This window comes from Trichechus manatus, unplaced genomic scaffold (genome assembly GCF_000243295.1).
Source record: "Trichechus manatus latirostris isolate Lorelei unplaced genomic scaffold, TriManLat1.0 scaffold00162, whole genome shotgun sequence".
NCBI classification, from domain to species: domain Eukaryota; kingdom Metazoa; phylum Chordata; class Mammalia; order Sirenia; family Trichechidae; genus Trichechus; species Trichechus manatus.
Genome location: NW_004444098.1, coordinates 1549737 through 1563883, shown reverse-complemented (window position 1 = coordinate 1563883; position 14147 = coordinate 1549737). Strand labels below are relative to the sequence as shown.

The 14147-nt window shown below is 40.4% G+C and overlaps 2 protein-coding genes across 4 annotated transcripts in view; one reads left to right on the top strand and one right to left on the bottom strand.

Annotated features, from left to right (window-relative positions):
- GLRA2 (glycine receptor alpha 2) overlaps positions 1 to 5964 on the top strand; it is a 213545-nt gene extending 207581 nt beyond the window's left edge. The window contains exon 9 of one of the 3 annotated variants that reach the window (XM_004386335.1): positions 5573 to 5964. In XM_004386335.1, coding sequence (XP_004386392.1) covers positions 5573 to 5851 — 279 coding nt within the window. In that variant the 3' untranslated portion in view covers positions 5852 to 5964. The remainder of the gene's footprint in view (positions 1 to 5572) is intronic. The other 2 variants (XM_004386336.1, XM_004386334.1) reach the window with 2 other exon arrangements.
- The window catches only part of FANCB (FA complementation group B), a 345837-nt gene that overhangs the window by 162785 nt on the left and 168905 nt on the right, over positions 1 to 14147 (bottom strand). The gene's annotated exons all lie outside the window — the stretch shown is intronic.

Below are 14147 nucleotides of genomic sequence, written 5' to 3'. Positions count from 1 at the left end.
AGAAATGTGAAGGAAAGAATTTTCCCCTATCACAGATTTTAGGAGTCCTCTTATTTCCTCCCCTATAGGGCATAAGAGGAAAACCAGAAATATGGGCTCAGCTAAAAAGTTCATTTTTAAAGTATGATGTTCCTTAATTACATCAAAATCATTTGTGTCTAACGATTCACTACAATGCAATTTGGATGACCTTTGGATCAGTTTCATATCTGGACAAGAATTATTCCAAATACAAGAATGAGAAATTGGGGCTGACAGATTTACAATTAGCAAAATTGATGCATAAAATAAAGTTAGATAATGAGTCTCAAATGAATTGAGGAGTACCATTGCAGTGCTTCATAAAGCAGACAGGATTTAAGGATATTTTATCAAAGTGGGATACAAATATTGGATGTATTGAAACTTTGACCAGATGATTAATTTTCTATGGGAATTTAATCAGTGACTAACAGAACAGGGTCAGCTCTAAGGTCTATTGCTCAAAGCTACTGAAGATGGCAGGTAGGCAGAAATAATTAAATAACTGGGTTCCTGGTTAATTAGAAGAAGTGGAGAATCAGTGCCTAAAATTCCTTCCTTACTGGAAGGACCTAACTCTCTCTGTGAATATGTTCAACTAAGCTGTGCCTACAGACTGTTCTTTATTTTAGCTTCAGTTCATCCATGACGCAAGCTCATCTCCATTTTGCCCTCATATAAGAATCTTGCCATGTTACCATAACATTTTATTCTGAACCTGCAATAAAGGCAATTAGTCATTCATTATAACACAAAAAATTCAAATTGGTTGCAATTATGTTTTCTGAATCAAAACCACATCCTTTGATGTGGATAATTTAAGGTTCTATATTTAAAAGACACTGAATGAGTCATCACGGTAAATAAGAAGACCCTTAAACGAGCATTCATACCTCCTGCATATAAAAAATTAAATGGATAATTTCTACCTACGTTTGTGACAGAGAATTTTAAAGGATTTAATTAGCTGTAACTACGCTCAGAAGCGTAATTTGAAATACTGTTGAATGAATGAGGAAAGTATTTTCAAGCACAGGAAAATGCTCTTAAAATTCCCTTTTATTCATCATTCAACACACGTTTATTAAGCACCCACTGTTTGCATGGCAATGTACCACATAATGATATTCTAACCTAGTATCATTCCATTCTAGCTCTGGTAGTTAACTGAATGAGATAATTTTTTCAGCTGTCCATTCACAGTATGTGGGGAAAGGCTACAGAAATTAAATGAATGAGTCAGTCTGAAAAGAAATGTGAACATATGTATTTAGATTTCCTTTTGTTTTATGTGCTAAAAATAAGTTACTAGCTAACCTACCCTTTTTATCTCTCTAGAAGCCCAGGAATTTATAAGAAATAATCTTATCTCATTCAGGGAGTGAACTATATGCTTAATCATGAATTGCTAAATGTTTATAGAGGTGAGAGCAGCAATTTGCAAGATTCTACAGATATGGAAAGGAAAAACAGCATGGTCAATTTAGGCAGATAAGGGAAAATTCACTTTAAGAGGTTGTTTCCATTTGAGAAGTAATTTCTTACTTAATAATATAGAACAAGTTCAACATTTTAGATTTGGCCATTAGAGCTCCTCTAGGCCACTGGTTTCCAACCTTTTGCATTACAGTCACTGAATTTTTTAAAAATACAGATCAGATCCTCAGTTCTCATCCCCAGAGATTCTGATTTAGTTGGTCTGGAAGAGGGCGGGCGGGGGGCAGGCATACATATATTTGTGAAAGTTCCCCTGCAGCCAAAGCTGAGACCCCTAGATCTAGTCCATCCTCGACATTTTTGGCAGGAAGTCTCTGAGGCCTTGAAAGAATAAGACTGCCCAAGGTCAACATACCTTATAAACTTTGGTACCAAGCTAGAACCCAAGTATCTAAATTCCCAGTCTGGATCCCTCTTTACAAAACCAGCTGGTACCAATTCTACTTTACTCTCACACTGGTTGAAATCTTAATACCTATTAGTAGTAGGTAGGAAGTTGGAGACTGCCTGTGTGACAAGCAAGTCCCTTCCTCCTACTAACTATGCACTTCCCTTCTTGCTAAGTACTAAATGAGTCTTTGAATGATTACAATGATACTGTAATGGTTAATATATATTTATTCCACATTTTGAAATCCTTCACTTATTAGAAATGTTCGCATTCATAAAATATGTTATTCACATTTTAAGGTAAAGAAAACAAATTTAATATTTGAATCTGAGTCCAATTTAAGTCTTCATTTTGAGCTTGTGTAACTGAGCATGTGGAAGTCTCAGATGTCATGGTGGGTGTTCTTTGCCAGCTTCATTCTATAATAATGCCATTATGTCTGCCTCTTCCACCAGCAACTGAAATCTCCATGCAGACAGGGCTCTTCATCAACTGTCTCCCCAACACCTAGCACAGTGATCGTCATAGAGTAAACACTCAACAATTGTTGAATGAAAAACTCTTTATTACATTTTGTTATGAAATGAGACAGAGTGTCTTGAACCAATCTGGCATAGGACCAAAACCCAAACCCATTGCCATCAAGTTGATTCTGACTCATAGCGACCCTACAGGACAGAGTAGAACTGCCTCCATAGGGTTTCAAAAGCTGTAAATCTTTTTTCTTTTTTCCCATACAAAAATTTATACATACACTGTTATGTGACTCTAATTGCTCTCCCCACACTGTGACAGCACACTCCTCCTTTCCACCCTTGATTCACCATGTCCATTCAACCAGCTCCTAACCCTCTCTGCCTTCCCATCTCACCTCCGGACAGAAGCTGCCCATTTAGTCTCTTGTATCTGCTTGAGCTAAGAGGCACAGTCCTCACGAGTATCACTTTATGTGCCACAGTCCAGTCCAATTCCTGTCTGAAGAGTTGGCCTCGGGAATTGTTTTAGTTGTGGGCTGATAGAGCATCCAGGGGCCATGCTTTCTGGGGTTCCTCCAGTCTCGGTCAGACCATTAAGTCTGGTCTTTTTACTAGAATTTGAGTTCTGTACCCCACCTTTCTCCTGCTCCATCAGGGACTCTCTGTTGTGTTCCTTGTCAGGGTGGTCATTGGTGGTAGCCGGGCACCCTCTAGTTCTTCTGGTCTCAGGCTGATGAAGTCTCTGGTTTATGTGGCCCTTTCTGTCTCTTGGGCTAGTACTTTCCTTGTGTCTTTGGTGTTCTTCATTCTCCTTTGCTCTAGGTGGTTGGGACCAACTGATGCATCTTAGATGGCTGCTTGCAAGCTTTTAAGACCCCAGATGTCACAGGCTGTAAATCTTTATGGAAGCAGATTGCCACATCTTTCTCTTGCGGAGTGGCTGGTGGGTTCAAACCACCAACCTTTATGTTAGCAGCCAAGCGCTTAACCATTGCACTACCAAAAAAAAAAAAAAAAACAAACTATAGGGTCGCTATGAGTCGGAATCAACTTGATGGCAATGGGTGTTTCAGGGGGTTGCCATTGAGTCGATTCCGACTCGTAGCGATCCTATAGGACAGAGTAGAACCGCTCCATAGAGTTTCCAAGGAGCGGCTGGCGGATTCAAACTGCCGACCTTTTGGTTAGCAGTCATAGCTCACCATAGCTCTTAACCCTGCGCCACCAGGGCTCCACTGCACTACCAGGGCTCCTTATATAAATAAAAGTATTGGAGAAATGGCTTTATAACGTAGTAGATTTACAGTTACTTTATTACAAGAGCTTTGGCCTGATTTTCATGATATAAACAGGTTGATTGAAGATGGTAGTTAGTGTCTTTTATTGGTAGAACTATGTAGATTCATTAATCAGAACTACTAATGCATCAGGTAAATGAGCCCTTTGTTTTCTAGCCTGACTTTTCTAGAGATCAGATCTACACAGAAAAGAGTGGCACAGAGTATTTGGCAATCATTCACACCAGCTATCTCACCAGCTCAAGTTCTTCCAAGTAATTGCCAGGTTGCAATGCAATGTTTAGCCATGTTTAGTGCTGGCCTCATGGGAGGCACTGTATTATAGTGGGCGATACTGATAAACCAAATGCCCCAAGGATGCTGTTGTACTCTCATCTTCATTTTCAGGCTGCATGCACCTCCCATAGAGGGAAGTGACACCTGGGTACTAATCTAGCTAAGTAAGCCGCATCCAAGCCAATCTTTCCTCCTCTCCAGGTTCTGTGTCCACCCATCAGAGCACATATGCTATAATCTAATCTAACTCTTCTGAAGTCCTTGCACTTTTCTTTAGCCCACATGCTCTCACTGCCCATTTTACACAGGATAAACTGTAATTAGCTGAAATAGCTTTTCTCACTTTCTTTACCTATCCAAAATCTCCTGTTGAATTTACAAAACTCATTTCAATACACAAGATACAATTTGTTTTTCCCATACCATTAGGGTTACAGTTGGGCTTTCATTCATATTATCTTAAAAGTCCTTTGTTCAGAATACCTTTTATATATAGCTGAAGGCACTACTGACATACAATAAACACTAATACCAAGTTTTAAAAAATTAATACCAACATTTCTTCTCTTTTGGGAAACATAACCATTACTAATTATCTGTCAAGAAAAGACTACAGTGTCTCTGGTGACTCAAAGGGTCTGCAGAGTATTAAGGAAGTCAGCAATCTAGCTGTAGAAGAACCTGATTTAATTGATAGCTATTCAGAACTAAATTTTTATAAAGCTGGTCATTTCAATTCCACCTTTTCAACCCCACTATTTTGACCTCTTCTTTTGACCCAACCACACACCCAAGGAATAAATATGATTTATCAGTCTTTTATCTAATTCATGTAGAAATAATCAACACAAAAACCACTAACATCAGCTAAAACCACACGTTTAATTATGTTTAATTATGTTAGCGATAAAAAAAAAACTAGCCAAAAAATCAGTGTTAAAAATTGGCACTAGAAAAATTAGCCATGGTGGAAATATTCAACACCAAGTAATAAATATCTAATCTCTACTGTATCTCTGAGATGAACTAGAGGGCTGGAGGAGGAAACAAGTGTACATCTAAGGGGCTAACCTTAGATCAACACACGGACATTTTTTAAGCCAATGTTAATAGAAGGAACTGGGCTGTGTGTGAATGGGCCACATTACTAGAAGCGTCTCGCTCAGGGTCAGGCACACGGCAAGGGCTCAGTAGATGTTTTTTAAATGAATGAATGAGTGAGTGAATGAACAAATGATCATCCTCATAGACTTACAGTATTATATTGGGATTTTGAGAACTGGCTTCAAAATAGTCTATTCAAATCCGTGGATTAATAAACTAGATTATGGGAAAGTGAGTGCTGAATACAATTTAGGTGTTTTCTGTTTATTGATTAATTAAAATGACCACAAAGTCATCATTCTTACCCTTATTTCTCAGCCTGAAAAGTTAATGAACTGTATCTGTTCCATGAATAATTGAGTTGTTTTTGAAGAAAACACCACATTCCCAAACCCTCCCGCACCACGAGTTAACTATGGTTTAGCCTTTTACTTCTGAAGAGTTCTCAGCATCTTCCATCTGATGTGACTGACAATCAGTCTGTGCTTCCTCTGTCTTTATTCCCCCAGGAGGAAGATGTTACTCGGGAAAGTCGCTTTAATTTCAGCGGTTATGGGATGGGTCACTGCCTCCAAGTGAAAGATGGGGCTGCTGTCAAGGCCACACCTGCCAACCCGCTCCCACCACCCCCTAAAGATGCAGACGCCATCAAGAAGAAGTTTGTGGACCGGGCAAAAAGGATTGACACGATATCTCGAGCTGCCTTCCCACTGGCCTTCCTCATTTTCAACATCTTTTACTGGATCACATATAAGATCATTCGGCATGAGGATGTCCACAAGAAATAGGTGTGCCCTACAGATCCCGGGGACCTTCTTGCCTAAGTATTGTGCTTGTAAATACACAGTGAAATTGTCTTTATATCCCTATGACAGAGGAGAAGGTTGGGGGGAGGGGGGAGGGAGGATCATGTGGGCGGGTTTCCTGGCACCTACATGAAGAAGAGATGTTATCCAGGCCATGAAGAAAAAAAGTTTGCACAAAATTAAGGTGTTGCTGAATCATATGAGCATACTTCCCTTCCATAGCCTTTACCATTGTTCTTTCAGATGATGCATCAATCAGACATGATACGCAGGGTCAAGTTCTCGAGGGCTATTTGTCTTTTGATTTGGCTTGGTTTTGACCAATTCTGGTACTAAATAGTTAGCTTAAAAAATGCACACACACAAAACGAAAATGCTTACCATCTGATCATAGCGACTAGCCTATAGTGAGTTGAGGACCAAACTTTTTCAGGAAAATGCTGCCTCGTTTTTAAAACAAGCCTCCTGAGCTACATTCTTTATAATGTCTGTAATTAGTGTTTCACCCAAGAAATCCTTTTGTGGATCATAAATTATTTCTACTTTCCAGAAAACAACAGCAACAACAAATAACGGCAATGACAAAGAACAGATTTCTACTTCACTGTCCGTGCAGGTGTGCATTTTAATATTATTTTTCTTTCCTAGGAGTAATTTTGGGATTGAAATTGTGTACTGTGTAATGGATTTCATAGTATACCCTCTTAAAAAATAAATGCCCATTTTATTTTAGAGCCAAGTTAGTGCACTATTTTCTTTCCGTTCTGGCTATATTTCTGTGGGGCTTTAAGTATCTAAGTGTAACTTAGCCACTGCATCCTCTCAGCCACAGTATTTACGCAGATGGTGTGTCCTGAATGATGTAGCTCAGACAAGCTTGAATTTCCCATTTCTGCTCTCACTGTAGGTGTAACCACTAGTCCTAATGTCAACTGACCCCTGATTTCTACTGTTAATCCAAGTGACTATTGTTTTAAATACCCTTGACTAACTTAAAGAATTTTAAAACTGTACTGTGATTTTCATAACCCGTTGCCTTTTTGGTACCAGAGCTACGTGGTTCGAATCCTGGCTACGTGTTTTAAGTAAGATTAAAAAAAAATAAAAGAAGTATTTTTGCTTACTCAGATAAAAGACAACCTGTAAAATTATAATGAAAAAATTAAATTTTACATGTGCTGTAAAAGGGGTTATTTAAAAAAGTATTTGTTCAATTTCAATAAAGCTAAGTGTGCCACAGAATGTCTTTAGAGTGTTTCCATTTTTGCACCAAAATGTAAATAATTTGATGACAATGATAACTTGGATTTTTTGTATCTGGTCTTCCTCATAGACTTGAAGCATTCATATAGCTATTAAATTATTAATGATTATAATATTCCTATAAAGAAAGGAAAGCATGTCAGTCTCACTGTAGAAATAGGAAAACAGAGGCACAGAAGCATTTGTAGCGATTGTGAGTAGAATCTAATACTGGATACTTCATATGAGACATGGAAGGGTTCCAAGAGCACTGAGGAATCATAAAATCTCAAGGTGAAAAGAAACTTAAATGACCAATCCATCCATCTACCTATCCTGATCTTGTCTGGAATGGCATTCCAAGATGAAAAAAAGTTCCTGCAAACTCCAGTGAAGTAGAGGTAGCCCTTGTAGATTGTCTTTAGCCAAAGATATCCATCATAATATTCTCAGGGAGATGTAGATTCATAAGTCAATGTTTATGGCCTTTTAAACCTATTCAAGGAGTCCTGGAGGTGCAAAGATTAAGCATTAGGTTGCTAACTGAAGGTCAGCAGTTCAAACCCACCCTGCAGCTCTGCAGGAGAAAGCCCTGTCGATCTGTTCCCATAAAGATTACAGCCTAGGAAACCCTATGGGACAGCTCTACTCTGTCACACAGGGTCGCTATGAGTCAAGATTAACTCAACAGCACACAAGAACAAACCTATTGAAATACTGAATCATTTCCAAGGAGAGGTATATTGCAGAGTGGCTAGAAACATGAATTTCGCTATGAGTTGGAATTGACTCAGTGGCACACAACAACATTAGTTATTGAGCATTTACTATGTGTTAGACACCGTGCTAATGGCTGTACCTGCATTTTTCTGCCAAAACAAAACAAAAAACAAACTCATTGCTGTTGAGTTGATTCTGACTCCTAGCAACCCTATAGGACAGAGTATAACTGTCCTCATAGAGTTTCAAGGCTGTAATCTTTACAGGAGCAGATCACCAGACCTTTTCTCCCGTGGAACGACTGGTGGGTTCAAACTGCTGACTTTTTGGTTAGCAACCGATCACTTAACCATTGTGCCACCAGGGCTCCTTCCAATAACTAACAGATAATAATAAAACAGTAATTATTATGGAATAGTATTGGTTATCCACTGGGCATGAAGCTTCACAATGTCTAGCCTTGGCAAGTTTAATGCCACATGTTTTACATTGTTCCTAAAACACTATTTCGTCTTGTTGCTCATTAGTTTCCAAACAGATGAGGGAAAGTCTTCCCCAATTGCTTCTTGATTCTCTTCCTTCCACTGCAAAACAGTAAAATTGAGGCTAAAATGCCACCCAAAGATGGCCTGACCCTGCAAGTGTCCTTCGAAAAACCCGGATGCTGCATATCAGGCATACCTTGGGAAGGGAAATCCTAAGATAAATGGTCATGTTTAATCAATGTATGTACATATAATTTTCTGGAGGGTGTTGTTCCCACATGAGAAAATTGAAAAGAAATTTACCTCTGAAAATATGTCAGTCACTCAAGTAGACAAAGGTATTCTAGATGGCAAAAGGGCTTCATGACTTTTCTCTGATTCTAGTCCAACTCTGCCCTCATTCAGTAGCAAGAACTCTTAAACACACTGACCTGAGATATGCAAATAAGATAAAAATCTCAGGAAAAATATTTTGAACACCACATACTCTGGTGAAACAGATAATTCCCCTATAATGTTATTGGAGATTTTATTTAGGACATTGTTCTTTCATGACAGTATTCGAAGGAAAATAGTTCAAGAGTAAAATCATGGCTCTGAGGAAGAGACCTTATTATCTGTTTTCATTAGATTGGGAGCTTCCGGAAGAAAGCGGCTATGTTTTCATGGGTTCTCCAAAATGCCTGCCAAAGCTCAGATGCCCAATGAATATCATTACCATCTCTAGGCAAAAGTTGGTGAAGGAACATATGCTGTGCCAGTTGACAAAGTCATGTAAGTTTTTCCCAACCCAGAAATGCCATCAGGTACCCAACTACTGCCACTGTTTTCAGATAATGGATTATTGGGGGATTTGCTTTAAAAAAAATTTTTAAATTCCTACCACTTGGTTTTAAGAACACATCGGTGATTTAAGGTTTAAAATTCTTTATGGTATTCTCAAACACCTTGGTCCTAAACGGATTCTGAGAAACAGACTGGCTGTAGTTTGTTTTTGTTTAAATCTTCCCAAACAGTGTTAGCATTAAGCTCCTCTTCTATGCCACTGAACAGAGCTGCCAAATTCTGAAAGCCGCATTTCCAATAAAGATTAAATGAATATCATTTTACATTTCGCTTACTCCATTAATATCAAATAAGAAGGTTCTAACCAAAACACAGCACAAAATTTCCTATCATAGGAGTCACAGCTTTGGGGGAAAAAATCCATTCAGAATACTTTTTCAGATTTTTGTATTTTCTAATTTAAGCCTGAAGCCAATTTGTGGGATGAATTTAAGTCATATGTCTGCCAGATAGACTTCCATAAATATTTCAACCTCTGCTTTCAACTTTTTCTTAGTTTCACCAATTTGGGTTTGTTTTCCTTTTGAAGCATAATCCGAATGATTCAAGATACACGTATTCTTTATAGATTACAAAGTAGAAGAACTAAAGATAACACCACAACCTCACACTCATATAGTGCTTTCAACATGTCAATGTTTTAATGTCTAGCAATTTAGCATTTGATTCTAACAACAATTGTCCAAGGTGGCCAGGACACAAAGAGCTAATATCCACCCTTTCATCAACAGACACACAGAAGCTCTGTGAGTTAAGTGCCTAACCCGAGATCACCAATCATATTAGAAGCTGAACAACCAGCACAGTTTGTTTCCTAACTCCTTTCACTATATCCACCTATAAGAAAACCAAAGCGTGGAAAGTATAAAACCCACCCTATGGGATGACAAAAGAAATCTGTAAAGGAGGGCATAAAATAGAATATTTCTGTTGAAAATACCTAATAAAAATAACTTATTCAGAACATCTTTGAAGAGAGTCGGTATCTCATATAATTGAACAGCTGGAAAGATACCGGGAGTGAAAAAAGCACCAATGGAATTCCGTATTTATTTCCATTTTTGAAGGAGGGAAAACCACCTTTGCTTTGTCACACATGCCCCCACATATGAAAAGATGCCATATTCCTACTCTGGTCACAAATGCATTGTAAAAATAACACAAATATATTTCCCCAAGCTGAAGGCAGTGTGTATTAGATGTGTTTAGACTATGAGCTAGCATTTGGAAAGTGCATTATCCCTTTGGAACAAATGATTCCTAAATAAGTAAGTGAATGTATCTTCAGAGAGGAAAGCAGGGCTCCAAGGTGCTCTTTGTGAAGCCTGCACCGCCCTAGCCTTCTTAGGCTGCAGCCTGAGGCTGCTCACGGGATGCACAGCTTGCTCAGTCCTCATGCAGACCGAAGCCTCATCAGAGGCTCCAGGGCCTCAAGAAAGATGGAACCAAAGGACAAGGAGGCCCTTCCTGTGCCAGGATCAGGACTAACCAAGAAATCATCAAATTCCAGGACTAATCATTTCTTGGAGCCCTAGTGCCACAGTAGTTAAGTGCTATGGCTGTTAATCGAAAGGTCAACAGTTCAAATCCACCTGCCACTCCTTGGAAACCCTATGGAGCAGTTCTACTCTGTCCTATACGGTCACTATGAGTTGGAATTGACTCAAAGGCAATGGGTTTTGATCATTTCTTAAACTACCCCTGCCTTCTGAAGGGAGAGATTTAGGGGAGGAGTAGGGAGGGAGAAGAGATAAAAGGAAGATAAACCAAAACCCAAACCCACTGTGGTTGAGTTGATTCTGATTCATGGCGACCTTGTATGTTAGAGTAGAACTGCTCCATAGGGTTTTCTTGGCTGTAATCTTCATGGAAGCAGATCGCCAGGCCTTTCTTCACAGAGCTGCTGGGTGGGTTCAAACCGCCAAGCTTTAGATTAGTAGTCGATGGCAAACCACTTGTGCCACTCAGGGACCTAAAAGGAAGATAGCAGCCAGAAAGTTCCTTTTTAAGACACATATCATATCACTCTGCTTTAAACCTCCAGTGGCTGCCCATCTTACTCAAAGAAAAAGCCCAACACTTTACTGTGGGCACGTGATCTGACCTTCTCTCCCACTACACTTTCTCATCCCTACTCCCTCCAGGCACACTTGCCACCTTTAAAAAACAAACAAAAGCCCACTGCCATGAGTGGATTGAGACTTACAGTGACCATACAGGACAGAGTAGAGCTGTCCCATAGAGTTTCCAAGGCTGTAATCTTTACGGAAGCAGACTGCCACATCTTTCTTCTGCGAAAGGGCTGGTGGGTTAGAACCGCCTACTTTTCAGTTAGCAGCCGAGAGCTTCACCACTGAGCCACCAGGGCTCCTTCACTGGCCACCTTACTGTTCCTTAAATATGCCAAGCACACTTCAACCCCAAGGCCTTTGCACTTGCTGTTTCCTCTGCCTGGCACTCTTTTTCACTAGACCAGGGATTGGAAAAGTTTTTCTGTAAAATGCCAGATAGTAAACGTTTCAGGCTTTGTGAGCCATATGGTCTCTGCCGCAATTACTCAACTCTAAAACTGTACTGGGAAAGCAGCCATAGATAATACAGAAACAAATGAGCATGGCTGTCTTCCAATAAAACTTTATTTCAAAGGCTGGTAGCAGGTTAAATTTGGCCCATGAGCAGTATGTTGCTGACCCTTGCTCTAGATACGTACAGGGCTTACTCATTTAATTTAGGCCTCTGCTCAAATAAATGTCTTATCAGAGAAGCCTTCAACGACCACCCTATATAAACTAGTACCTTCCCATCATTACACTCTATTTCTCATTCTGCCTTAAATTTTTCATAGCATTTGTTACTTTCTGACTAATGATGCTTTTGTGTGTTTATTGTTACACACATACACACAGATACACACACGTGCATTTGAATGGGAGCTCCATGTGAGAAACTAGAAACTTTGGTTTATTGGCCTAGATCTGTGCCTGGCCCTTAACAGGTGTTTGATCAATATAGTATTTATTCAATGAATAATTCAAAAGTTAATATTTATTAGGGAGTTAATTGAGTGCATGGCAGACTCAGAGATAGAACTAAGGAACTTAACATTATCCAGTTTGATGAAAATGTTGTCAAAACTTAAGCAGGTTTTGGAGGTGGGGCCAAGATGATGGAGTAGTCAGATGCGTCTGGTGAACCCTCTTACAACAAAGGACCGAAAAAACAAGTGAATTGATTATATATGACAATCCGGGAGCCCTGAACATCAAAGGCAGAGTTGAGGAACCAGACTGAGTGGCAGGGGGAGGGAGAGAGGGTTCAGAATCAGTGAGGAGTTGCCAGACCTGACCAGCGAGAGCCTGAGCCCTTCAGGCCTGAGTAGCTCGAGAGTCAGCAGTGAGGCAGGCAAGTGGCGGTACTCAGAACGTGCGTTTTCCACACCGGGAGAGACCCAGCGCCAGAGAGTTTACATGGCCACCCAGAACCAGTGAGAAGCAGCTCTCAATCGGCGAAAGATAAGTAATTGTGTAAGGTCTACCGCATGGATCAAAAACACCCCCCTTAGGGAAAAACCTGTCTCCCATTTACCTCCCCACTCTCTGCTCTGCACTGGGTCCCAGACCGGCTTCAGCAATTGCTGAGTCCCCTGGGCTGGGAGTAGGATCCGTAACATGCCCAGAGCCAGTCTCCCTGCCTTGGAGAGTGAACAAATTAACAAACAGGGGAAAAAATAAACTGTCAGCTCCCCTAAGCCAGGAACCCAGGGGAGGCACAGCTCCTTTGCTTAGGCACAGGCATAAGGGATCCACGGAGTTTGAGTGCCTTTCCCGCTGCATAGACTTGTGTGGGTCCATCTCAACAGTGTAGGCCCTCATTACCGCAGTACAACAGGGTATACACTGGAACTCTAACTTCAACTGTTTCAGCTGCAAGGTGGCAGGTTCTTGACATTTGACACTGATCTGCCCATTAAGCAGGGTCTTCACCTACCAACATCAAGGGCCTGAAGGCTGGCAGCTCCACCCACGTCACCTAGCCACCTGCGATAGGGGCCCATGAATAAGAGGTGCCAGTCAGTCCTTACAGCCAACAGCATTAGGTGCACATATCCCAGCTGCAAAACCCACCCACCTACGCGCTCTAGAGAACAGGGACACGCCTTCCTCCTGGACACTCGGGGGTGGCCATCAGCCCCCTGCCTTGCTCAGAGTGTGTTCCCCTGCTACAGCCAGATGCCTGTGCCTACACCGGTCACCAGTGCCCGTCTAGGACTGTAAGTCAGAGCCTACACCACACACTTGGTGGCTATCTACCTGGGCACCTGAGCTGAATCCATACAGGAGGAGTGGGCAGACTCCTGAGCTCACATACCTAGTAACAAATCTAACCACCTGCTGAGAGGACATTAGAGCTTCAAAGGTGCCAATAATCAAACTAGCTCATATGAGCAGCCTATTTGGGCATATCAAAACAAAACAAGAAGCGAGGACACAGGAAGCAAACATAAAATAAATAAATATAATAACTTACTGATGGCTCGAAGACAACAGTCAATATCAAATCACATAAAGAGGCAATGTATGATGGCTTCAGCAAGCTCCCAAAATAAAGAATCTAGAAATTTTCCAGAGGAAGAAAATTTTTGGAATTACCAGAGGCAGAATACAACAGATTAATATACAGAACTTGTCAAGAAATTAGGAAGGAAATTAAGCAAAACACAGAACACACAATAGAGGAAATTAAAAAAGATTACAGAGGCGCATAATGACAGATTTAACAGGCTGCAAGAATCCATAGACAGACAGCAATCAGAAATCCAAAAGATTAACAATAAAATTTCAGAATTAGACACCACCACAGAAAGTTGTAGGAGCAGAATTGAGGCAATGGAAGTCAGAATTAGTGAGACTGAAGATAAAGCACTTGACACCAACTTATTTTAGGAAAAAATCAGATAAAAGGATTTAGAAAAATGAAGAAACCCT